Source organism: Pleurodeles waltl, chromosome 5 (genome assembly GCF_031143425.1).
Source record: "Pleurodeles waltl isolate 20211129_DDA chromosome 5, aPleWal1.hap1.20221129, whole genome shotgun sequence".
Classification (NCBI taxonomy): Eukaryota; Metazoa; Chordata; class Amphibia; order Caudata; family Salamandridae; genus Pleurodeles; species Pleurodeles waltl.
The window spans coordinates 775,079,895-775,107,726 of NC_090444.1; the positions used below are offsets into that span (position 1 = coordinate 775,079,895).

At 43.2% G+C, this 27,832-nt stretch overlaps 1 protein-coding gene across 3 annotated transcripts; it reads left to right on the forward strand.

Annotated features, from left to right (window-relative positions):
- OVOL2 (ovo like zinc finger 2) lies at positions 1 to 27,832 on the forward strand. Of its 3 annotated transcripts, XM_069234747.1 has the most exons (5): positions 1 to 181; positions 1,135 to 1,213; positions 14,771 to 15,033; positions 21,014 to 21,197; positions 24,482 to 27,832. In XM_069234747.1, the coding sequence occupies exons 3-5, from the start codon at positions 14,797 to 14,799 to the stop codon at positions 24,790 to 24,792; spliced, it is 732 nt and encodes a 243-aa protein (XP_069090848.1). In that variant the 5' UTR covers positions 1 to 181; positions 1,135 to 1,213; positions 14,771 to 14,796; the 3' UTR covers positions 24,793 to 27,832. The 3 variants fall into 3 exon arrangements, with proteins under 3 accessions (XP_069090848.1, XP_069090845.1, XP_069090847.1); XM_069234744.1 differs by lacking the exons at positions 1 to 181; positions 1,135 to 1,213 and adding an exon at positions 1,247 to 1,630; XM_069234746.1 differs by lacking the exons at positions 1 to 181; positions 1,135 to 1,213 and adding an exon at positions 3,026 to 3,133.

Here is a 27,832-nt window from a genome sequence, read left to right on the forward strand (position 1 = left end):
CGATCAGGTTTCAAGCACACACAGGTGAAGAGGTGTCTGGTGTGCGAACAGACACCGCCCCCTGCTCGGGGGCACCTCACCCCAGACAGGCAGTCCTGGCTCCAGACCCCGGAATGATGGGGGGCAGGGTGTGCCCCCGGGGAGAGGTGGGGGCAGCTTCACAAGGCACCCCCGCCACAAGGTAGAGCCGATCTTTGTAAATGCACACAAGTTTACGTGTTGAGCTGTGTGGCAACTCTGGGAGCTTTGTCTCTCACAGCAGCATACAATTTCTGAAAGAAGGGGTGGGACGCCTTCTCCGCTTTCTTTCAACACTACTTTCATCGTTTAACAGCCTGGATTCCTTAATATGTTTCTTAGTAATGCAATTTCTGCTTCGTTTCTGATTCAAAAATGGGGGTGCTCTAATCATCTCGCTCCAGGTGTTAGTGCAAAAAAGGTCATCTATCCTCGCCTGCTCTAGCCTGACTTGACACGCTGGTTATCAACTTTATTTGTTTTATGCGTAAAATACGCACTTGCGTGCATTGAATCCTGAGCCAAGACTTCCCTGTGTCCAATCAGCGAAAGCTGTCGCTCTATATGGAATGTCCTTGCCGTATTTTGCACGGGCACAGATCGCTGTACAGTAAGAACATGTAAACTGAATTATTGTGATGGATTCTGGTCACACTTTCAACTAATTGAACGGTCTGCTGGAAATAAATATAGCTCAAACTGACTTCATGCACTACAGGGTACTCAGTAGTCGCTCCTGCTATTTTGAGTTGGGTGGATATGCCCCTAGTCTTGTTCCAGATATTTCAAAGGTGGGATCTATATAAACCGTTAATCTTTGCCCCGCTTGGATGTATGTACCAAAAAGTGAACCATACGGTATATTGAACATGAAGCATGTAGACAATTTCATGTTTATTTTTTTAGCGGGCTGGGTGTAGGGCTATATAACGTATATATGGATACAATTCGGTTCTTACATTTTATTTTAAAAACCGTTGTATCTAGTTGGGGAAATAATAGTGGAGGTGTATTTATTGAAAGTTGGATGATATTACAAAACTTAACCAAGTCATTGTGGCGGCAGGAGAACGTGATCACACACCTAAGCTCTTTCGTTTTGCCATCCGTTTTCAGACGTTGCATTCTTTTTCAATCATGTCGTGCCTAAGGATGGGCTAGGGAGGAACCTGAGCCGCCCCAACCGGTCGAACAGGTAAGGAAGAAACAGCTTGTTGACACCGTTATATTTGCTGCACGCATGCTCCCTGCTAGGTTTCCTGGTGTGCAGCCGCTATCCCACCTCAGGGAAGTTTTCTTTTCTTCTCGAGTCTTCCTGGGATCTTGAAGGACAGTGTGCGAAGACCTGGGCCAGGGACGTGGCGAGGAGGCAAAGTGCCGCAAACTGCTGGTTTTGCCCTGGGCGAGGCAGGGACAGGAGAGGGGTGAGCTAAGGAAGTAAGGCGACGCCAGGTGAAAAGCAGCCATTGGCCCGCTTACCCCTTACCATCCTCCAGCCCGGGCGGCGCAGCCATGCCCAGAGCCTTCCTGGTAAAGCGGCGCAGCCCGCCGCCCTCCGCCCGTAGCTGGCACGAACTTCCCGACGAAGAGAGGGGGGACAACTACATCCCTGGTGAGTAACCCGCGTTGCCTCTGCGCATAACTAGGGGCTGCGAAGTCTGCAGGAGAGACTGGCAGATAAACGGAAGTGGTTAAACGGAATATGACCTCCTATGTACAACATTTTTACGAATACAAATCGCCTTTCTTAAGAATGACTTATCACCTTAACATTTTGGCGAAAGTAAATTTGAAACGACGCGGGTGTACAAGTTAAAGAGGTGTTTTGTTGTGGGAGACGGCTTGAACACTCGTTATTTGGTGGGCTGGGCTTACTTTATTTCCTTGTGGAAGGTACACTAAATAAGTAATCCAAATAAAATTTCGAATAGATTACTGGGGGTCGACGAGCTTACTGTATCTGTAAAACGATATAATGTAACACACGCATCAATGATGTTTCACGCTAGAAAACTGATTAAATCACAGTTTCAAACTTTAGTTTTTGCATAAAGTGGGTGAGGCGATAACTTCAAATGTGCAGGTACTGCCAGGACGCGCGAAGTGCTGGGTCATGGTGCGTGTGGACGTCTGGGCTTGGCTGTGGGCTGGAGGCCGCAGGTGGAAGGCTGGGTGGCCGCGGAGAGGCAGGCAGACCTGCTGGGCAGATCCGCTAGGTCTCGCTTTGCCACCGGCTCCCTCACCCTGACGAGATTAGGCTACGTGGAGCTCTTTTGTCCCAAGAAACCGCTGCCTTTGAGCACAACGGTTTCTCAGCCGACAACCCGGCCCTTATGTCGGAGGGGACACCCTGTGGTCTGTAGGGGTACAGTGGAGCCGGCAGGTGAGCCTGCGGACTCTTGGGGAGCTACGAGGGAGTTTGTAGGGAGCGCGCAGACGGCCTCTGGGTAATTGGTGGGGGATATCTAATGTGAGGAACCAGGAGAAGGCTTCCAGAGTAGTAAGAAACGTGTGAAGATAGCATTCAGTTAAAGGGTACCTGTGGTGGCTGAGAGGGTATCACCATGCGCTGGTGGCAGAGCGAAGGTGAACGTATTCATACTAGTAGTAATTCGGGGGTGACGTGAAGGTTTGAGGGGTTTGGTCTTGTGGAAATGGTGTGGTAACCCTTGTCTATAGTGAATAATCCATAGAACATCGGTAGCATTAATTAGAGGGGGTGGGATTTATTTTGTACGGCCTCCCGCTCCTCGTCCTCCTCTTCTCTCAGTCTAACGGAAACTCGGCTCCATCCCGCTGCTTACCAGGTAGACGGACTCCATGTCCTTCTATCGCTAGATCAGTTTGACCCTCCCCCATCCAACTGTAACTGAAACCTCCTCTGCCTCAGCAGCTACGCCCTAAATTCAAACACAACCTCTCACCTGCCGCTTTCCGGCTACCGCGGCTCCCCCTTGCCGGGAACTTGGACCCGGCCCATAAAAGGCTGCTTGAGATAACGCGCGGCTCAGTCCATCCTCGTTCCGGGGTTGGCCAGTCTACCACAAGGGTGCAGCTGAGCAGCCAGCGCCGAATAACCGAAAGCCACGGGAGAGGTCCGGGGACAGACATCCTGGTAAATGTTCGGTCGGAGGGGGTTCTTTATAAACATGAAACCGTGTAACAGAAGAAGAAGGAGGAAGCAGGGTGCTAGACACATACTTCTGAAACAGACACATCTTGGTAAAAAGTAAACAATCAAATGGGAGAATATGGGGCTAAATATTCTGCTTGGTTTCACTTAGTGATACGGAAGCCTTGCACATACACTAGAAGAAAGTGGGGCTTGAACCTTAGGACACAGAACAACTGGTCAGAGTAAGCGACGATAACAAAATAGTCTAGACTACTATAAATAGTAAAAATAGGGTTGCCACCAAGACGTGTATTTTCGAAACAGGTCGATATGTCTATGTCTGACCTACAAAAAAGGCGAAAGTCAGCACGGCAGGTATTTTTCCATTTTAACATTCAAAACTGAAACGGCAAACTCGTGCGGAAACCGCATAAGTGCCATGCTGAAGTAAACGAAGAAGGTTTGGTTGGAATATTAACGTACCAACTGTTAGAACGTTCAAGATGTCAAACATGAAAGAATGGCCAGTATATATATTTTTTTAAATGGCAATCCTACAGACGGCCTCAGAATGCAAGCCTGACATAGGATTTTAGCATTTAAATGAGTTAGGTAAGCGCAGCAATACGGAAAGCTGGCACCCCCACTGCTTTGTATGCGACACATCCCAACAGTGTTTTAAGAAGAGTAAATAATTTAATATATCTGTGTCCCTCCTTCTTCTCCCAGGCACAACTTGTGAGGAGAATTTTAAGCCCCGCCCACCTATACTGGATGCCATAAAGAGGCTGGCATTCTCAGCAGCCTCCTCTTTTAGCTCACTAAGTATGTAATGGCCTTTAGGAAGAGTATGTGCCCCCGGCTGGCTTTGGGTCTCCACCGTCAAATCCATCTCTCTCTCCCTGTTTGGTTTGACAAGAGAAAACTGTACATTGGGGGAATCTTACCCAGGGGAGAAATATGAGTGATCCCTGAGGTGTTTGATGACCAGGGTGCTGTGGTTAAGTTTACCAATTTGGTGTGCTGACCTTTTTTGGGCTGACCAGTTTGTACTTGGTCTGTTGGGTTTATCTGGACCTCCTGGGTTTTTTGGATTGGCGGTAGTGTTTTGGCTTTCCTGAAATTCACCAACTACAGGAAGGATCTGAGGAGAAGTAGTGTCCTGCCTCTGCTCAATAGGATGGCCGATCTGCATATGTATGAGGTTTCACTTCGGGCTACCTCATAGCTGGCACTGAATTTTTCCCTAAAGCAGTATTAGGAAGCATGTCAGGAAAAGTTGCCACCATCTTCTTCTTTTAGTTCAATTCGAGATTTCCTACTCCAGTTAAAAGAAGGAGGCGATTTGCTAGAGATCTGAACGATGAAATGATGAAGAAACAATAGCTGCTTTTAAAGAGATGTCCACCCAAGAGTGTTACAATCCAAGGGAGCAACAAACCTGTCACTGAGGTGTCTTACGGAGAAAGTGGTGTAATGTATTTAATCCATGAGGACTAAAGAGAGGACTATACTGTGAAAGATATGCTCATACCAACTTTGTAACACCAACTTGAAACAATAGCTGCTTTTAAAGAGATGTCCACCCAAGAGTGTTACAATCCAAGGGAGCAACAAACCTGTCACTGAGGTGTCTTACGGAGAAAGTGGTGTAATGTATTTAATCCATGAGGACTAAAGAGAGGACTATACTGTGAAAGATATGCTCATACCAACTTTGTAACACGTTGAGGAGAAGCTGGGTTTCCCTGCAAGTGAAGAACCAAGGACTTCTCCAGAAATGCAGCTGCATCACTGTCAGCCTTCTCCTCAGTTAGGGTTGGCTCTTTCATCATCATGGGGGCTAGATGTTCTTAGAGAGTGGAAGGACCCTGACAGAATGAACATGCCTAGATTTATGCCACACCCCAGTCCACTTAATGCAATGGAGTCAAATTTCTTGATGTGGTTCTTGTGTAATCCATTGTGGGTACCTTAGTGGGCTGAACTTCAGTCTCAAAGAAGGCTATTATTGGAGAGTTTATGGACAAAAATACAGACTGTGTCCTACAAGGTGTATTCCGATTCCTACTTGGCCTTGAAAACTGGAATATGTGGGACCCCTTGCAGTCCTTTATATCTGATTTTAGGAAGTTATCTAAAGCAGGAGAGGAGGAGGCTGAATGTTCTGTAATACTGGACGGCATGCGAGTGTCACATCATGTTTAACTGGGAGAAAAGTCAGACAGGGGCTACTGGGAGCCAACTATGGTGAACTGCTACCATTGTGCCTTTGCCTCAATTCACCAGGGCTAGAATCTCTGATTCCCAAGCCAGACAGGGATCCCTTACATTGATACTACTGGCCTGTATCCCTCATAAATGTGGATGTGAAGATTTTGGCAAATAACCTAGCCCCATGGTTAGTCACCTGTATCCACTTTTTAATTCATTCCTCTCAAGTAGAGTTTGTGCTGGGCCGATCGTTGGCGATTCATTGGGGGGATGCTCTCTCAAATCCTGTGGCGAGTTAGACAGGACATGGATGAGAAGATTCTTATCTCCCTAAATGCTGGAAAGGCTTTTTGACCATGTTGACTAGTTGTACCTGTTCACGGTCAAGACACACATGGGTCTGGGACCCTCATTCATTGACAAAGTGAAATGGTTATAAATGTTGCCTACCGCTTCAATGTCTTTTAGAGGCTTCTTCTCTCTCTTCTTTGAGATTGGTTGTGGGATAAGACAAGGCTTTACCCTATCTCCCCTAATATTTTTGATTGCTCTGAAACCCCTAACAGCGAACATGCATACAAAACGCATACCATTTGAGGGGTGTATACAGCTATAGATGAACAGAAGGTGTTTTATTATGCAGATGATACATTGTCAAATCCTCAAGAGTTTGCACCGGCACTCATAGCAGTTATTGAATCCTTTTCAACATCCTCAGGCTACAAAATAAACTGTTTCAAATGTGAAGCTATGCCCCTGACACCATTTACCACTAAAGCTTCCCTGAGGATCTTGCCATTTACTTGGCAACCCAACCACCTTAAGTACTTAGGAATTTATCTAAATCCAGATCTTGCTAATATAGACAATATCATCCTTATCATGATAACATTTCTATTGACCACCTATTCCAAGCCCCAGCTTTCCTTGTGGGGCAAAGTGCAGATTGTACAAATGAACTTGATACCATGGTTCAATTATGTTCTCTGTATGTTACCATCGTGGGTACCGTAATTTATGCTGCTGGGAACTGACTGCCTCATTAGAGGTTTTCATAATGGAAGGTCACAAATCCCATCTCAAGGCCTCAAAGCTCTATGCTAAAACCACACCTGAGGGTCTAAGTCTTACACATGCGGAATCTTATTGGTTTGTGTCTCACCTGGCTCACATGTGTATGTTGAAAACACATAGAAAGACACCTGCATGGGTGTGTCTAGAACACCACATACTATGCGCACCAGGGGATCTTGCGGTCTACTACACATCACATGCCCAAACAGGCCCCAAAGGTAATCTTGTACTCCATGCCACTTACTGCGCATGGGAACGGGCGCACAAGTTACTCTGACCCCCCCTGCACTGTACACCTGCATGCACCCATCTGGAGGAATTAAACCATCACAATAGGTGGGATGGAGCTGGAATAGTCCCTGTGGAGGGACAAAAGCATAGAACGCCAGAAGGGAGAATCCCTTACTTTTGCATCCCTTGTGAAGGAGTATGGGCTCCTGCTCTCACATCATTGGAAGTACTTGCAACTCCTCCAATGTTTACCCGCTGTGTTGGGTAGGGGACCTTACACACTAGAGACTGACCCGGTATTGCAATATATTATAACATGGAAAATTTTAAGGGATCTATATTGGGGCTTTATGCTAGCTTGACTGACATTCTTTTCTCTCAATGGGCTACAGGGAACTTGCGTCAATGGTAGGAATCTAGACTGCACCTCCCCATACCAGAAGACAAGTGGCTTCCGCTGCTGGAGGATCATGACGACGTTACATGAAGCTCTGTTAAAATTTAGTTATTTCAAGATCCTCCACAGGGGGCAATAGTTTCCCGGCCAAGTTCATGGGGCACAAATGTTGCCAGACCCCTAATATTTTAGAAGCCCAGCTGTTGTGTGTGACAGGGTACATGTGCTGTGGGGATGCCCCATCCTCTCTTACTAATGGCGCTCCATGCAGGACTTACTTTAAAATGAGTAATGCACACTGACACTGTTGGCTAACCAGTTAGTCTTGTTGCATGACATGTCCACCCTCCCACCTATGCCCCACTATGCTAATAAATGGCTCTCACCAGCTCTGGCAGTGGCAAAGGTGGAGATCTTGCATCATTGGAAAACCACTACTCCACCTTCCTACCCCACATGGTTGGGAGACATGTACGATATGGCCTCATATGAGAAAAATATCTGCAAACTCAAAGACCAACTGCAAACTCTGAACTAAGGGTTCTCTACTACAGTGTCAGTCTGGCTTGCACCACAATGGGCTGACTAACTCAGCTAGGCACTCACTGCCTGCCACTTACTCACTTGGAGTTACATTACTGAACTCGGGGCTACACAGGGATGATGGAATGGGCTCTGTGAGAAGTGTGATACCTACTACCACCAAGGATAAGGGAATCACGGTGGGAGACCTGGTTTGTTTGATTGTCTGATTGAGTAATTGTCCTATAGCCTACTGCTTCTGGTACTTATCACACACAGGATAGGTTACTTTCTTTCTTCTCTGTTGTCACCCCTGCTGATGAAGTAAGGGACCTGTGAACTTTGAACTTGGGTTTGATTGAGAAGACTTTTTGTACCTTCTTCTTTATGTTCTTCACTTCCATGGTGTAACAGTTTCTTTCTAGACTGTTACCTGTTGCTACCCGTGCACAGGCAGTACGGTATTTGTTTAACTTCTGTGAAAAATCAATGAAGCATTGTGATACAGAAAAAAAGAAACTTATACAAGACAAAACATTGTTTTAGAACCCACCTAAACTATCTTGGTGCAGCAGACTGGAAGCTCACCAGTAACCCTATATTCACTCTCCCATCTATTTCCCTCCCTCCATGTTTTTGAGATATTAGTTTCATCCTGATCTCTTGCCTGTGGAATGGGAAACACTCTAGAATTGCCACTCACAAACTGCGGTTTCCTGAGTAAAAGGGCAGAGTTGATTTTCCGAACTATAACATTTACCAAAGTGCACCTACACTAGCATATGCATTTTTGTGGTACTCTCCAGGTAGCAACCTGACTCACTCCAGTAAATCTACATCCTCACTAATCGATCCCCATACCCATATATGCAGATACTGATGTTGAAATGCTGACCAAAATCTAATCTCCTCAACGCTTTCTCTACTGATAAACAGACTGGAGTGGGAATTGTAAATAATACACCTCTGAAATCTAACACTTTCCCTACAGATGTATAGATTGGAGTTAGAAGCGAAAATGTAACCCCTTCAAAGTTTAACACATTCCCTACTGTTGCACAGATTGGAATGGGAATAGTAATTTGAATCCCTCTGAAGTCCAGCTCTTTCTCTGCTATTGTACAGATCCCTCCAAAGTCCAACGCTTTCCCTTATGTTGCACCAACTGGAGTGGGAAAAATAAATGTAATCCCTCAAAGTCCAGCGCTTTCCCTACTGTTGCACATACTGGAGTGCGAATAGTGTATGCGTTATTCCAAAACTTAAGTCCCTTTTCTTAATATTATTTAAATATATTTCTTACATTATTATTAACATTTGTTTATAATGTTAATTTCATAGTATTTGTTCGTAATTAATTTTGAATTATAAAATATCTTTAAAATCTACACAAAAAACAGGTTGCAGAGACATTATACTTAGTTTTGGATTTTCACACACTCAACCATAGAAATTCCCCAGTTATGGATATACTTATCTCAAGAAACTATAACTCGTGCCTTGCCATGTTCACTTTTGTAATCAATAATTTTATTGCAAATGTTGCAGTTATATCAATGATTACATAGATGTCAGGTCTGTTGTAATATGTGGGGTAATCAGCAGTGCATGGTGAAGATGCGGGTTATAGTTACCTTAGGGCACGAGTTATAGTTTCTTGAGACAAGTATACCTATTACCAATGAATTTCCATGGTTCTCTGTGTGTAAAATCTGAACCTATGACGTTCCTGCAACCTTTTTTTTTTTTTTTTTTAGTGAATTTCTAAGGTTTTTCAAATTCTATTATCTAACTATAACATTCCTGTAACTTTTGGCTTTTTCAGTGAATTTATATGTTTTTTAATGTAAAGTAATAATGAATTACCATACGTTAGCCATCTGCCGCTGTGTACAGCTTTGGTCGTGAGTGGTGGCCGGTTGGCAGCAGGGCCTGGCGGCATGCACCCAACACCATGCCGTGCATGACTGTCTAGGCCCTGCAGCCAACCCCGCATGCAGCCAACCTGGATGATAGGTGCACGTTGTCCCCATCCCCGGGCTGATTTCGGCCCTGGGAACCCCATCCCCGGGGTCCACCACATTTTTGTAGGGGAGTGGGTATGTGGCCCCATCCCCAGGCTGTAATTGGCCCCAGGGACCCATTCCCTGGGGTCCACTGCTTAATGTATAGGAGAGAAGGGCACACAGCCACCCTCCTGGGGCCGATTATGACCCCACGGACACCATCTCCGAGGGCTCGTGCCAGTTCTAGGTGAGGAAGAGGCACTCAGCTCCCACCCCCTCCCAGGACCAATTATGCTTCACAGCAGGCAGGGAAAGTCCGCTCCCAGTGGGTGGGAGCATTTGCCTGCTTTTTCTCAATGAGAGCGGACTTAGTGTTTGCTCTTGCTTGACAGGAGTTTTAAAATTGCTCCTGGCAAACGAAAGCAAACACAGGTTTCCCTGCCCGCACTAGTGTAGGCAGGGAAACAGCTATGTACCAGGGGCACCTGTGACATAGCTGGAGCTGGTCCTGGGGGAGGTGTCTTCAGGTCCATTAACGGCCCCAGGAATGGGGCCATGTGGCCTTCCTCCCTTTTCTGTGCATGACTGGGCCCCACGAGTTGGGGTACCCGGGGCAGAAAGCGGCCCAAGGAGGGGGGCCGCGAAGCCCCATTCCCCTTTTTTTTCACACCAGCCCCCTGGGTTTGAGGTCACTAAGCCGAAAGCGGCCTGTGAGGGGGTTGCGTATGCTGCCCTCACCCTCATCATTCACAACCAGGCCCAGGGGGGTGGTGGTCCCTGGAGCTAAAAACGGTCAAGAAATGGGGCTGTGTGCCCCATCAATTTCATTGTTCACTGCCAGGCCCCATGGGTGGCAGTCCCCAGGGCTGTAATTGGCCTGGGGAGGCAAACCATGTGTGCCCCCCCTTAATGTATATTACATATTCCCCCAGTGACCTTGCCCACCGTGAGGACTAAAAAAAAGCAGCCTAGGGTAACCGCGCTTGCTGTTTCTTAAAAAATGTTTCCACGGATCCACCATGGTTTTGTGGGAAAATCTAAAAAAAAATTCTTCAACAATGCCAAAACTACTGAATGAACTTACACCATATCAGAATACGCATTCTTTCTGGACCAAGATCTAGGTTTCTGCCAAATTTAGTGTAATTACCTTCAGTGGTTCGGGCGGTAGTCGTGTTCAAAATCCATGTGGTAAAGTGCATGGGGAAAACACGTTTTGGGTCTCCTCATTTGTCCCTGCTGCCACTTGTTGATTCACCCCAAAACTTTCAAGACAGCAGCTAAAGTGAGTGGCAAACTGGTTTTGAAAATTTCATGAAGATTCGTTACACAGCACCAAAGTTATAGGCAAAGCAAAGAATGCTTTTTTATGATAAGTAGTTCCATACTATATATAAATATATATATTACCTAGTGGCAGTCGCCACTAGGTAGTTGTCGTTTTTTGATTTGCCTATATCTTTGGCATCGTTTGACGAATCTTCACAAAATTTTCCATAAAAGTGCCCTGTTGCTTGTTGCTGTGCACAGTAAGTTTTGCGGTGACTCATCAAGTGGTGGCCGAGAAAAAGGGGTGGTCAATAAAGTCATGTTACCCATGTTAATTCCCATAGGACCTTTAGACATGCCTACAGCACAAACCGCTGGAGAGAATATCATGAAATTTGGCAGAAAGTTAGCTTTTGCTACGCAGATTACACTTTCCCTTATTTGGTGTAAATCTGTTCAGTAGTTTAGGAGATATTAAAAGGAAAACAAATCTGTTTCCCTGCACGCAAATATGCATGCAGGGGAACAGATGAAAACATTGCTCCCACAAGCAGGGAGCTAACAGATCCTCACACTAAAAGTTGAGGGATCTAGTCTAGGTTTGTCAGTGGTGACAAAATTTTTGGTACACAGTGAAAGGTGATCTCAGTATATAATTCATCAAAGCCTAAAAAACTCTTTTCTCTTTATCCTGCTCCCTCACAGCCTCTTTCTCCCTCAATTTCTCTTTTTGAATCTCTTCAGCCCACCCACACACCCACTCAGACCCTTAAGCATCCACTCATGCACCCACTCACAGCTCTCCTCAGACCCTCGTGCACCCACTCACAGACCCACTGAAACCCTCATGCACCTACTCACAGACCTACACTGACGCACTTACTAAGACACTGACGCACGCACTCTCAAACCAAGAGACTGTCACAGCCACTGTGTGCCCCAGATACACCCTCTCACACCTATTCTCACACCCAGAAAGACAGGCTGCGGCCAACTCCCGCTGTGCGTGGCAAAAGGTCTGTGCGCACCATGGGGTTGGGTGGTTAGGAGGGTTGGCCACAGGGTCTGGCTGCAGGCCAGACCTTGCAGGCACCCCCTGGTGCACACGGGGGAAGGCCGTGCCAAGCAATGTTGGGTGCTTATAGGGGATTGGCCTCAGGGCTAGGTCTCATGGCCTGGCCATAGGCCAGGCCCTGTGGCCAACCGCTGCTGCGCGTGGCAATGAGATTAACGTATAGTAATGAAGAGTACTATACATTAAAAAACATAGAAATTCACCTTAAAAAACCAAAGGTTACAGGGACGTTATAGTTAGGCTCACATTTTAAACGTTCAAAACCATAGAAATTCAACTGTTGTAGTTAGAGTTGCCTCGAGTAACTGTAACTCCTGCCCTAAGGTAACTATAACTCCCACCCTTGCCATGCACTGCTAGTTACCCCACAAATTACTATCCCTGATTGGCATATTTGATTTACTAGTAAGTCCCTAGTAAAGTGCACTAGAGGTGCCCAGGGTCCGTAAATCAAATGCTACTAGTGGGCCTGAAGCACAGATTGTGCCATCCACATGTGTAGCCCTGTATACATGCCTCAGACCTGACACTGCAGGGTTTGTGTGTGCAGTTTTGAACTGCCAATTCGACTTGGCAAGTGTACCCACTTGCCAGGCCCAAACCTTCCCTTTTCGTACATGTAAGGCACCCCTGAGGTAGGCCCTAGGTAGCCCCAAGGGCAGGGTGCAGTGTATGTTAAAGGTGGGACATGTACCGATGTGGTTTACGTGTCCTAACAGTGAACAGTGAAATACTGCCAAATTCGTTTTTCACTGACACAAGGCCTATCTCTCTCACAGGTTAACATGCGGGCTGCCTTTAAATATATTTTAAGTGCATTTACCCTTTAGGAACAGATAGAGATATGGAGCATCGGGATCTCTAAACTGACAATTTAAAAACACATCTTTTGGTAAAGTTAGTATTAAAATTGTCAGTTTGAAAATGCCATTTTTAGAAAGTGGGCATTTTCTTGCTTACACCATTCTGTGACTCTGCCTGCTTGTGTATTCCCTGTCTGGGGCAGACTGACAGTTGGGCTGTTTGTAAATCTCCACTAGACAGTGACACAAAGGGAGCTGGGTTGTGCCCTGCATAATAACCTGATAGGTCATCTGGGCTAGAGTGGAAGGAGAAACTGACACTTACACCTGAATGGGCTGTGCCTGCCCTCACACAATGCAGTCTCCAACCTCGTGGTGTGTGTCTGGGGCCAGGCCTGCTGGGCATGGCAGGATCTTGTGAACAACAGAGACTTTCCTTTGAAGTTTGCCTACTTCAAAGGCAGAAAGGGGTGTAAGTAGTGGACCCAAAACCCCTGATTTTTCAGATTACTCCTGGACTCAAGAGGAACCCCTGCCAAGGACAAGAGCTGGAGGAGGAGTACAGCCCCTTTGCCTGTGACTGTGCTTTGCTGGGTTTGCCTGCAGTTGCTGCTTTTGCCTGAAAGAGGACAAAGACTGGACTTTGCAGTATATTCCTGCTTGTGAAGTGTCTCCAAGGGCTTGGACAGAGCTTGCCTCCTGTTTTGAAGTCTCTGGGCCATCAAATACTTCTTCTGCCACCACCTGGATTATCTGCTGAGGCTCTTACCCTGCCAAGTGGTGCCCTATCCAATCCCTGGGCCCTTGAAAGGCAAAGCTAGTGGAACCAAGGTGGAAATCCATGTACAGGAGCTGTGCAGGGAAAAGTTTGATGCATCACCTGCAACTCAGCTGCAAAAGTGACAAGCCACCTGCATTGCAGCTGAGAAATCGATGCACCACCTGCATCGCGGCTGGGGAATCGATTCATCACCTGCATCGTGGCTGGAGAAATGATGCAACGCCTGCTTGCGGCTGCTAAAATTGATGCAAACCCCACCAGCTCAGTGCAGATTCTCATCCTCATGAGGCCGGATTTCGCGCACATCATCGCTGGGTGTCAAAATCAACGTGAACTTGCGCGGATCCAGGGTGCCCCATCCGGAAGTGGACGCATCCCTCTCTTGAGGGAGAGAAAAACTACACATCGCCCACCCGACCAGAGAAGAAATAACGCTCAGCCTCACTTCTGAGTAAGGAATCAACGCAACTCTGACCTTTCCGATGCACACTCGCCCATGTGGCTTTATTTTTTACACAAACTAGGTACTTTTGTAGCAACAACGTTTCCATTGTTTTCTATGGAGTAAGATTCTATTATTTTAAAAATTCATAACTTTACTTGTATATGTTGGATATTTGTTATTTTTATCTTGTTTGGGTAAGATAAATATTGGCTATTTTTCCTGTTGTGGTGTCCATTTTGTAGTGTTTTCACTATATTGCTGTGTGTGTGTTGGTACAAGTACTTTACACATTGCCTTTGAGATAAGCCTGACTGCTTGTGCCAAGATACCAAGGGAGTGAGTATGGGTTATCTTAAGAGTGCATCTCCAGTGCCCTGACTAGAGTAAGGGTCCCTTGCTGGACAGAGTGCAAACTGACTGCCACCCAGAGACCCCATTTCTAACATCATTGATATTATCAATGTAATATTTGCAGTAAAAACTTTAATAAAAACACTGTGCGTGGCGGGGGGACGAGGTATAGTTACCTTAGGGTACAAGTTATAGTTACTTGAGATAACTAACTATAACAGTCGAATTTCTATGGTTATGTATGTTTAAAATTTGAGCCTAACTATAACATCCCGGTAACTTTTGTTTTCTTAAGTGAATTTTCTAAGGTTTTTTAATTCTATTACCTAACTATATATATATGTATATATATATACAGTGAGACCAACAGTAAAACAGAGGATTCAAAGCACTCTGCTGACATGCATAGTATTGGTATGGTGTCCTCACTGACCTCATTCATTTTTCCTTCTTTTTATCTTGTTCTCAGGTTGTGCAGTGAGTCTGAGCTGCTTCATGCAGTATGAGTCTGAGGACAGCAGCAGTTGCAGCAGTGCAGGGAGTGCAGAACCTGGTGGGGCCCTGAGAGAGCAGTCTCAGCTCCCAGAAGAAGAGGAAAGCAGTGAAGTCAGCAGTATCTGTAGTACTGGGGTTGGTGACACAGATACAGTAGAGGCCAGGCCACTTTCCCCAAGAGAGCAAGAAGAGGAGAGTGCTGGAGAGTGTCCAATGACCATCAGATCGAAAATTAAGGTATTTAATTGTTTTAAGCTGAGTCTATTTTTGGTGTGTCCTTTGACTAAACAGTGTATTCTGAAGTAACTTTAATACGCTATCAGAACTGTCACGCTTGAGAAAAAATCACTGTGAGGCGGAGCCTTACTGAGAGGTAGGTTCTGGATAGGGATGTAGGCCTTTGAATCAATTACTGGAGACCTATGGGCGGTGGAGCATCATAGTGGGGGCAGAGCTTTGTGCCCAGCACTGCTTGAGCAGCCAATTCTACCTTATCTAAACACACACAAACAAAGGTGTCTGACTTAACCTTCCTTGACCAGAGTTTGCTAAACTCTTCATGGATCTCAGCTCTGCAGAGCTTCCCTAAACCAGCTGGAAATCTATTCTGTGTAAGGTTTTCCAGCTCACCTAGTGTTAAGTGTGTGATATCAGCTCTTTACCAGGTGAGCATGTGAACAGTACTGATAGTGTATGACACAAGGTGGCACTGACTTAATTGGCAGATCTGTGATAGCTGTATTTCATATTTTGAGACCACAGAGAGGGATAACATGCACAGACGTCAGTACACTGATGGAGTCAAACTAATTTAGGGACATATTGTCCCCCTAACCAAACATTCACAGATGTGTCAGCTGAGCTAACCATGTTGCACCCTACTTTGAATTTTGCATTTCAAGAATAATTTTCAATTTATAGCATGTGGTTTTATGGAATAGCAAAAACATACGTCAACTAGTCAGTCCTTGCAAGAGATGCAGACCGAATTACTAACGTGATGGCACAAATACCAATCCTACCAATGTCTCTCTTATGATTCAGGATATATTTTAAAGGGGGATGAAATATGGATGCAGAGACTTAATTTAGAAGAAAAAAAAACAATAGTTACATTTACAATTAAGGCAGTTTCTGAAAGACCAAAAGTACATAATTGAAGATACTTTACTTTTTTATTTTATTTAACAAAACAGAGCATGTGAGTAAAACACTTTTTGGCAGAGTTACCAAAGCGATTAAAGACAGTAGCCAGTAAATTGGGGGGCATATGGAAGGGAGATGCACCACTTACCTAAAAGAAATGAAGGACCAATATCAAGTTGCGCAGTCAGAAACCTACAAATATATCCAGCTCAAACATGTCCGAGCTACACATACCAAGGGGTACAACAATTGAAGAATCTTCACCGTTGGAGGATCCCATACTATCAAAACCACAATGCCCCTGACACTCTACAACCACTTACAGGTAAACGGGAATCAGGTTTGGGGAATTTTGAGGAGAGGGAGTGGGAAGAGGCCTTGGGAGTGTTCAGGGATATTGCCATCAAGTCAGGCTTCCAATTAGTTCAACTCTGCATACTCTACCATTCCTACTACTTTCAGGCAGCCATTCATGCCATGGGCAGATGCCCTACAACAGACTGCATGAGGGGTGTGGTGGGGTGGAGACTTTCTTGCATGTGGTGTAGAGCTGCCATAGGATAAAAACATACTGGGCATCGATTAGGTAAATATTGAGAGTGGCAAAAGGATGTACCATATAAGACAACTAAAAGATGTATACTGAACATCTGAGGAGATGATTCTCTGCCCACATAGAACAAGCTGAGTCTTGAAGTAGCAAAGCGTAATATTGCACAAAAGTGGGGGGAGGTGGAAGTCTCGGTATTACAAGACTGGGAGAATTATCTGGATTGGTGCATGCTCACAGAAAAGATGATCTACCAAAGCAGAGGATGCCTTAAGAAATGGGAGACAGTATGATCCCCTTGGAAGTTCTACAGAGGGGATGTGAGAAGGAGAAGGGAGCCCAAAGGTACCAGTGGGACCGACAGTGCACTCAGTGGGGCTAATTCCTCATTATCTAATACTCTGAACTGCTAGTATTAATGACGACTTCATGAATACTATGACGTCATGCCTCTATTATGCCTGCTGTTATTTATTTTTCGATTTTCTGTTTCAAACAAATAAAAAGATTTAAAAAAAAAAAAAATTAGCCAGTTGCTTGCAGTCTAATGAACCCCCCTTAGGAGAACAGTAATATATTATTGGTTCAACGGTTATATAAAATTAATTGTCACTTCTTACTTCTGTACAGATTTTTCTGACTTAATCCGTTGTATAATCACCTTTCAATATGGTACCGTGTTTCCTCTCTGTACCAAAGATGTGTTTGTTGGTTAGGAAATGGGATACCCTCAAAACCGATCTTTTTCCCTGTGGAGGAAAAAGTGACCCATAATTCCTGGGGGTATTCCCTTTCCCATAACAACTTGGTAAGGGATTTACTCCTGCCTTTGGCAGGAGTGAATCACAAACCTTTTTCATGATGGGAATGGGTTGGAGAGAAGTTTAGGCATAAAGCCCTGCCCTGGAATGACGTGTACTCAATTAACTCATTTAGAACACCAATCCCTCATTAAACTTTGTTTCTCGGATTCCGAATATATTAAACTAAATATGAGGGGAGGTTTTTCAATCACTGTAGCAAGAGGGCCAGGAATTTCTTCAAATTTTTATTTTTCTTACTACAAAAATTTCAAAAACAATCTTTAGACAAAAACATATATATTAACCCTGTTCTGATAGCTAATTACACAAGACTCGTCTGTATATTATGTGCTGTCTGTAGTCCTTATACCTAAAGCTTGTAGTCCCTTTCATACAGTCCCAAATTGATTTTCGAGAGGGGGAGTCAGCATCCCTTGGGGGTCCTTTATCTGTTCTTTATTGTAAAAACCTAAGGGTCAACAGTTCTTCTACTTGTAAGAGGCAGTTTCCCGTCAAATATGAAATCAGCTTTGCTTACAAAGTTCTGGAAGAGTTCAATTCCTTGCCTTCATCTGGGGGTTTCATTACTGACCTCTGTTAATATCATTTTTTAAATATTCTGCATAGTCTTTTATGACATGATGTATCTTTGTTATTCGAGTCAATCATATATACCTTATTTCATACACTGAATACCTTTTCCTGATTTGTTTGTATTACTTTATAGTAACTCATTTGATTTGTAAAGTTTCCATCATCCTTAATTCTGACTTTGGTTTACAATTACTGGGAATGTTCTATTTACTCTGTGAGTTATCTCTTTTATATCACTTCAGTTACCGCAGAATCTTAAAGTTACGTTTGATCTTCTGGCTAATGTAGTTTTTTCGAAAATCTATCAAGGACATTTTAGGGAGTATGGGGCCCCAGGCCAAACATAATTTGGGGCTCCCTGCTTGGGGCAAGGCTGAATTCACTAGTCAGCTCATTCAAGCCCTCTGCAACTATGCTCTGATCATTGACCGTCTTCTTTGTTGGCCCCAAACCATTAAGGGGGTCTCATTCCTCAGATGGCCCCCATTCAGTGCAGATCCTTTGAATATTTATGAGATATTTGAGACCTGGGAGCGCCTTTTCATATTGTGCAAGGAGACCCATCATGTTTGTGTTATGCCACTATCTGGGACTGTCCTCCAAGCTTTAATTATGGGACCCTGAGCCACAGCCCACCTTGCCCATACCTTTAAAACGTCTTTGAATCATATGGGATCTTGATGTACTCAGTTTATTTATTTCACATTACCTCTGTCCTTTTACTGCAAATTACTCTCATAATTTCAGGTGTCAGCCTCGGATGGGATTTATTTGTGAAGTATTACACAAATACAGGGTAATATTGTGCATGCGTAAATAGATTTTTAAGAGAAAGGTCACCTTTTGCGATTATCTTCCACTTGTAAATTGACCTGTTTGTGGTGTAAATTGATTTTGGGGTCTAGTATTTTGATTGCCTCTGGCATCCAGGCCTGGTTTTTCATCTGAATGGTTTGTTGTGCAGTAATCGCTGTTATGTTTTTGTCTTCTAGAGTAACTTTAAAGATCATGTTAAAAAAGAATCATGTAAAAAATAATATACATCAGGGTGTGCCCGAAATAGAACAGAAAGTATCTGTCCAGTTAAACACGTGACATCGCCAGGAAACCGTTAAACTGGTGTAATTCGGTTGCAAAACACCAGTCCTACTTGTGGCAAATTCCAATGTAGGCAATGAAAGCACAAATGAGGAACGGCAGAACCAGCCCAGTCAGTTTTCATATCCAGCGAACGTCTTCTCTCTCACATGAAATAAATATGGCTTTCGTCAAAAGATATGCTTTTTTCACCTGAGCTTAAACTTTTTCTTTATGCATGACCGGTCTGCAAAGTGCAAACACACATTTATTACTGAGAACATGTGAAGCATTATGGTTCTTCAAAACGATTACCCTTGAGGAGAGGATGCTTTTGTTGGGGGAGCTCCGGGAATCAGTCATCCTGATTTATTAAAAATGGATTCTAGGTGGGGGTGTGCTTTTACTGACGTCTTTTCACAAAAGCCTACTAAAAACGTAAGAATTGTGGTGTACTAGCATTGCTCTCACTTTTTTTAAGCAATTTTGTGACTTTTACGTGTTCCAATGAGAAGCCTAGGACTGTTCCTAAATATTTACACTGTCAGTTATAAATTGACAGGTAGCTAAACACCTGCAACATTTAAGCATGCAAAATTTGAACCGGCACGAAATTGCTGCATGAGTAACCATGACGTAAAGTGCATTTCCACATTTATGTTTCATTTTGTATATAGGGAACATAATTACCCACTTCTCCCTCACAACCCGTAAAAATGTAGGTACTTCCAATCCATTCCCACCTTGAAAATACTTAGGGTCCTATTACGAGTTTGGCGGACGGGAACACCCGTCTGCCAAACTCCTGACGGGGTGGTCGCCATCATGCTGGTGACCTCCCCGCCAGCTACATTAAGACTTTCCCACTGGACTGTCCGGCTGAAACCAAGGTTTCTGCCATTCAGCTCAGCAGGAAAGTGGAGGCAGCATTGTTGTCGACTCATAATAGAGCTGGCAGAAATGCTGCCGCACGCATGGGACACCAGAACACTGGAAATACCGCACTGTCTGCACAGCAGACAGGGTGCATTTCTAGGGAGCTGGGCAGGGGGACCCGTGCACTGCCCATGCAGGGGCCCTGCTGTGGCCCCCTGCACCTGTTCTCCACCAGCCTTTTCTTTACAGTGGTACTGCCAGGAAAAGGCTGGCAGAGACCAAGGTTGCAATCAGGTCGACGCGTTCAGCGCCGCCCTGGCTGATTGCAACCTGCAGCCACCTTCAGCTTGTCTGGATCGAAGATTCTTGCTGGGGCGGCGGTAGGTTAGACCTGCCATTGACAGGAGTAAATGTGCACACATTTCCAGGTGGACAACTGAACGCACTTCATACGTGTATACCCGGGAAAGAGGTGGGGAGGCAGTTGTTAGAGGCAGTAAAAGCTGCGCGCTTGGGGCATACCACTATATTGTTTATTTGTACATAGGTAACTAAAATCATCGAAGGCATCAACCTTAAACTTCTTAACTCTATAGTGCCGCGTATTATGCATTAAAACGAAGCGTCTGGATAGAATTATCAACCAACCCTCAAGATTTAAGTGTACGTTTACCTTTCCAGAATATAGTGATTGCAATCATTTGTACCTGAAGCAAGCAGACACGCTCGCATTTATAAGACCTTTTAGTAGAACAGAAAGATGTTTGGATGATGAACTGGAAGGCAGAGGACATTACCCTTCGACGAAATGAAAAAGCGATGTTAACCTTTTTTATGAAGCATAGTAAAGTCAGTGGGAATTTACGAATTATGAAATGAAAAGTACATTTTGACATTTTTTTCATGGTAAGTGGGACTGAAAGATCGAAATAGTTTTAAGAAAAGTGGGTGCCTTCACCAATCGTGCTTTATTTAAGTCTGTCGCTGTTTTTGCAGGCAAGCCTTCTTACAAACATTAAACGATTAAAACTGTGAGTCGGGATTGAAAATTTACGATTTCTTTCATGTATTTTCTCTGTAATTAGCATGACCAACAGTCTAGAGAATACCTACAAATGTGTATACATTAAGGCACAATATGTATCCCCTCATTCCTTCTATACAAATATAGGTCACAACCGGCAACGAGGACGTTCTGTACAGCTGTGAAATCTGTGCCAAGGGCTTCCGCCTGCAGCGGATGCTGAATCGCCACCTGAAGTGCCACAGCCAGGTGAAGCGGCACCTCTGCACGTTCTGCGGGAAAGGCTTCAATGACACGTTTGATTTGAAGAGGCACGTCAGGACTCACACAGGTAAGACGAGCCCCCTGCCGGCCATATATAGGTATTGCACATGTTTAGGAAATCAGTGCAGCCTATAAAAAGATGTTTGGAAAAAACTGTTTGCCAAACCTATCCTTGAATGACATCTTTGGCGATTTGTGTGTAGTTTGATCAAACTAAAACGAAAGTTACATTATTTTACTGAAAAATGTTACGACCTTTAAGAAATAAATACACGCAATGACATACTAAAGGTGTTGCAATCTTGCAGGGAAGTGTTAGTAACACCTTTTTAACTTGCATTAGGACAGTCCGGACTGATACTCAAATAGTTATCCCTACATTGGTGAAGAGAACTTCAAAATTAAATTATTTATTGTAGAAATCCGTAAAAATTAGGATGGTTATCATTACAAACAGAGATATTGGTGCTATTTGATAGCTAAACAGGTTGAGAGGGGGTGGAATACCATCTTACTTGCTGACAAAAATAGAGTAAGACGGTCCAAGGACAAGCAAAGAATACAATCAAGTAAACCAGTGTAAATAGAGGATCACAGGTTTGATTTCTAAAAGGTTTTGCCCGAAATCATATTTTCTATGGGTTGATAAAGGGAGCATTGTTCTGTTGGGTAATGGTCACACTTATTTGTGGTACTACACAATTCTGGTCCAACCTACATGAACAGTCCCCTTCAATCAGCTACCCAGGCATCTCTCCTCCACAGGACTCCTACTTAAACACATCCTAGTCATAGACAGAATGAGATCAGGAGGACAGGCAGTCTCTTACATTGCTCCTAAAGAGTGGTACAACCTCCCACTCCATATCAGAGCCTCCAGCTCTTTTATTGAATTTCGCAAGAAGCTGAAGACCTGGCTTTTCAATTAACCAACCTACCATAGGCAAGGCTAGGTGCGCACACCTGCTCAATGCCAGGATATCCACATGGGTAACAGTGTGCTTTAATAGTACACATATCCTGACATTTGCCACACTCTGAATAGGGTAAATCTTTGGTAGCACATGCTACAAAAAAGTGCAAATTACTCATATAAAAATAAGTTATTAAGTATTTCATACAGCCCGGCACATACCAAACCATTACACACAAGTCATAATTCCAAGGCCCTGATTATGAGTAGGGCATATAACTTCTAATTCCTGCACAAACAGAAGTTGACACAAGGGTCAGAATTCAGAAACGGAAAAAAATATGCATGAAAAAGGCGATGCACATAAAGTTTGGTGTAGTATAGCGTTTTGTCTATTCCCATCTGTAAAATTCAGAATTAGAGGAATTTATCTCATCAGTTAAATCCCCCCTCCCCCCATGGTGCTTTCCAGGTGCTGTAACTTTGCCTCTCTGTGTTTTTTTAGATCTTTTGGAAGCTTATGCAGTAGGTCCACCCTCACTGATGAATTAGTTGCTATCAGTAGCTTTAGTTTCCATCATTTTTCCAAAATGATTTCCAAGTTTCTTAGATGGCAGACCGCTGAAGGTACTGTCAGGATAATGCAGCCAAATTGCCCTATCCTCCATAAAGGAATACCACTTTACAGCATTACCCCCCATTGTGTTCCATAATCAGCTAAACTTGAACCTACTAATAATGAAAAATAACTTCTGCATCCGGGAAGTGTGTCTCGAAGATATCAAATGATGGGTGGAAAAGAACCCCTTTTAAATTGAAACTTTTTGGTTCCAACGTGGTAATTCAAATATATGTGTTACCAGGAAATAGCAGAAGTTTGTTTTTAAAACTTCTAATTGCATCTCTTTGAAATTGTGTTATGTTTTTCTAATTGCATCTCTTTAAAATTGTGTTGTGTTACACTGAAATCAGTTAAGTGTAGTGATACTGTGAAAGGCAACGCGTTGGATTTTTTTTAACAGACTAAAATAACTATCATAACTGCACTTCAAATTAAACATGTTTCCAAAGGGGGTGACACTAAACAAATGTAATCATAGTAGTTTACCCTTAATCACAAATTCTTAAATGTATGCCACAAAGCCTCATATTTTTCACCTCATGACTTAATCATTTAGCCTTAACATATACCTGTACCCTTATATCTGTAACCCCTATATCCCAAACCCTCAGCCATATACCCCAAACCCTCAACCCTTTAACCAACCCCCTTAACCCTATACCATTAATCCTATGCCCAATTCTCATAACCCCAACGCCTCCCTCTTAACCTGAATACCATATGCCCTGTACTTTGAACTGTATACTTCTTGCCCTCTATCCCTTACCTATAACACCAATACCGTATCCCATAATAACTCTTTAGTTTAACTCCATATCCTTAACCCTTTAACACTTAACCCATAGCCCTATACTCTTTCCCTTCTACCCCAAACACCCAATCCCATTATAAATATCCCTAACCTCATACCCTAAAGCCCTTTAGTTTTTATCCCTAATCCCATATCTTCAACCCTACACATATCCCTGTAACACTAAAGGTATACCCTTAATCCCTATATGTTATACCCAACAATCTTATCCCTTAGCCCTTTACCCCTTAAATACTGTCCTTTAATATATTTTGAAGTAAATAGGTTGGGAAGTGTTCCTTTTTCGAAGTATTCATTTTTGGAACTAATAATTGGAAAATGTTATTTTTGGAAATGTTACTTTCAAAATATTGAAGCAGTACCAACTTTTTCAAATTTGAACAACTGATCTTTGCACTCAGGCCAAAAAGCTAACCACCCCTTCCTTGTACATATTCTGAATATAACCATAACTGTGCTAGGATGTGAGGTATCACCTTCAATGACAATTTCACACTGGACAACTAGATTTTCAACACGGTCCGTTCCAATTCTACTTAAACCTCCTTGCATTCTTCCACATTTTAGTCTCTGACTAGCTTGAAAATGTCTCAAAATTGACATTTGCTCTAATGTTGCTTGATTGAGCATCATTGCTCTATTACCAATGTGTTAACTGTGCTTAACACGGTCTCAGAGTACATTATAGCTTGTCCATGCCGACCCTGCAATTATGTTCCCAGGCGTGTGCACATAGTGAGGGAAGGGGTAAATAACAACTGTTAACGCTCGGCATCATGTGACTGTGAGGGTCATACTCCCACCACCGTAATCTTACTCAGGTCAGCCAAATAAACATTGCCAGGGCATGTTTCATGTCTCTGCCACTGAATTTAGAATACAGGCAAATTACAGTGACCAGTGCAAGCATTACATTGTGATTGGATGCGCCAGTCTGAGCATTCCATAAAGAGTTCCTGTATCAATTCCAAATTGCCGTTATCAGTTTTTCTCATTATTTTACAGGCATCCGCCCCTACAAGTGTGATATTTGCAACAAAGCCTTCACTCAGCGCTGCTCGCTCGAGTCCCACCTTAAGAAGATCCATGGCGTTCAACAGGGATTTGCCTACAAGCAAAGGCGAGATAAGCTTTTCGTCTGCGAGGACTGTGGCTATACTGGCCCATCTCAAGAGGATTTGTACCTACATGTGAACAGCGTTCATCCCGGCAGCGCTTTCTTGAAAAAGACCACTAAAAAACTGGCAGCCATTTTACAAACCAAACAAAGCAACAATCTACAGACGAGCTCTTCACCTGATGATGAAGCAGAATGAAAAAAGACTTGAGATCTTAACCCATGCAGTGAAGTTTACAGATCACTATAGACTATGTTTTTAATACGAAGCAGATCAGGCAATGGGATGTGAAAAAGGAACTCTATTAAATGTGTTTTGCCTTTAACTGCATAGACTTATTATGCTCGATGAGAAGGGGCATCTATGACCACATTTTTCAGTGCAGTGAAAATAATGTTCCATACAAAAACTTCAGAGTAGGAATCAAATGTTCTGTTCCTTTTATTATACTTTGGATTTACAGCATCATTTTCATAAATTAGAATTTGAGTATACTATGAAACGTTAGCACTTTAGTAGCATCTGTACAGGATGTCAGGTACATGAGAAAGATTTCTAGAAGTAGGGGAGAACCAGGACCAATTAACCATCTCACTGCTTTTTGATCCAGGTGGCCTTTTGGTACATGAATTTATACATACCAGATGGAAAGATACGAGAAATACAACTTCAATGCTTTCCGTTCATGCTTCAATTCACTGACTGTCAGACTCAGAAGAGGCGTTCAAAATGCTGCTACTGAGTTTTCGGTGCTCCCAGAATTTCCACAAAGGGTAGAAAACTGTCAGAACACAAATTATCCCATGGCATGTGGATGTTCACATATAGTTATGAACTACATCATGTCTACAGTGATTGTCGTTTCAATCCAATTAGTTTCTGAACTTTGAAATAATCTTTTTTTATATGTGTGTGTGTGTGTGTGTGTATACACATACATGCAAACAAACCAGATTTATCTCCAACCCTCCAAAAGCAACCAATACTGTTCATAAGTAGATGCAAACGTTATTTGGAGACAGCAACTAAGTTCAAAACACAAGGCAATTCATAGAATATTCTTAGGAACCACGGCAATTGCTGCTTTTCCAGGTAGCCATCATCTACGCCTGGTGTAAACATAACTTCTAACATTTGAACAGACATTATTGAATTTGTATGGGATCCAAAAATGAACTCACTTTCTGAATGTTCTGTTGCCAATTGCATATGTGTGCAAACCCATCTTTTAATTCAGTTACAGTGAATTCCTGATTTATATTTATGCCCTTGACTTAAAAAGATATTTATAATGGTTTCAGGTATTTTTCTTCTATATTTAAATGCACGTGCTGAGGTATTTGGGAGTACGGGTGCTGATGCTGGAAGGGTGGGTGTATTGTAGGTTGGGTGCTTTTCAGTACTTTACACAAATGAGTAAAATATGGTTATATTCAGCCACTGTTAATGTAATATTTCTGTATGATTGATAAGCAACTAGGATTCATTCAAGAACTAAAATTGAAGCCCTAAGTGTCATTGCCCTAGGAAGAACAAATGTACTCTTCAGAACAAACACACAACACTCGGATTCCCGTCAGCACCTAGAACGCCAAGTTAGATCTCCTTGTCCCTGTACTTCATGAGCCCCACTATAGATACTTGATGCTGCAGACCAGCCTCGCTGGTTTATACCATGGATCAAAATGTAGCTCCAGTTCCCTAGGGTCCCCTCCTTGGCTCTCTATATATATGCTTTCATTGCTAATAGCAAGGTCCACTGGAATCATGTGTTTAGGAGGGCACATATTTTCCACATAATTACATAATTATAGGTCTTGGGCACTTGCACATAACCCATCGCCCATAGATAAATTGCAAGTTTTAACCCCCCAAAAAAATGTTTCCTGCTCAAACGGATTAAAAGTTACTAAAAACACACGTTGCGTGCAGTGGCAGACCTTTTGCTGCACGGTGGCAGGTCATCTTTGAATCGCTGATTGCTGCATTTAGGTTTTAAGGCGATATAAATTAGGTGAAACCTTTACCCAGATAGTATAATTAATATAATAGTGCTGTAGTACTGCCACAAAATGTATAGCATTATGCCATGTAATTTGCCTTTTCTAACCGCATAACATGGTCGCCCCTCAAACATAAATTGGTGCTCCCTTACTGCATAATTCCAGTGGCCTTGGTGATAGACTGTATAGAGGACAGTAATTGGGATCCATGCTAGCTTAATCTTGGAGGTTACGACCCAGTGGGAAGATTTGCAAGGCAGGATCGTTTCCATTCCAAGATGGTGTGAAGGCTGCTAGGTCTAGAAGTTTAACGGAATATACAGCAGATAATCCCAAAAAGATAGTCCTTCCTGCCACAAGCTGAGCCTGGATAATCTAACTGATGAAAAACAAACTCAGTTTCCAACACTGTAAAAATCATACAATTAGGGCACATTGCCAGGGTGTCTGGGAGTTTCCCTGACATTCCACTGTCTAAAAATCACAATGAACTGAAAACAAATAAGTGGATAAAAAGATTATGAAAATTAATGTACAGGCCATTCTTTACCATGAGCCTTACGAAAAACGTTTTGCCAAAGCTGGGTCATCTCGGATATGTGGCAGGTAAAATTGCGGACTATTGCCCTGTCAATTAGATCTTTCTGCAAGCTGGAGTTCGCAATTTTATCTGACAGGTCCACTCAGCCTTTCATACTTGCCAAGTTGATAATGTGAGCACCATTGAGAAAGCACATCTCCTTTAAGTGGCACTTCATAGATGCGAGCCCGGTGCCGTAAGTGCCATTTTCACGCATAAGTAATTTACTCACACATAAAAGGAAGTTACAGTTTGATTATTAAAGATCTTTTTTTTATTTCCAGAGTAAGGGCTATTAATATTGAAAAAGACCCAAATGTTTTTTAAACAAATTTTAAATTGAGCATGCTTCCTATTTTTGTGGTTGAGGGTAACTGGTTCCACTAGAAAATTTGACAGCTGCGCAATTAAGTAGTGCACACTCTATTTTTTTAATCCGGTTGCATCAGATCATCTAGAAACTACTTTAAATAACTGTTCTATTGAGAAATGTATGGAAAACAACAACTGTTCTGTGTTTATTGTATATAATAGAAACTAGTAGCTTTTGGTATACATTTCAATCTTTTAAAGAATGGTAAAAATGTGTATGGTATGTTCATAATAATGGCCTTCATTGAGGATGCCCAACAAATAAACTTCTATTTGATATGAA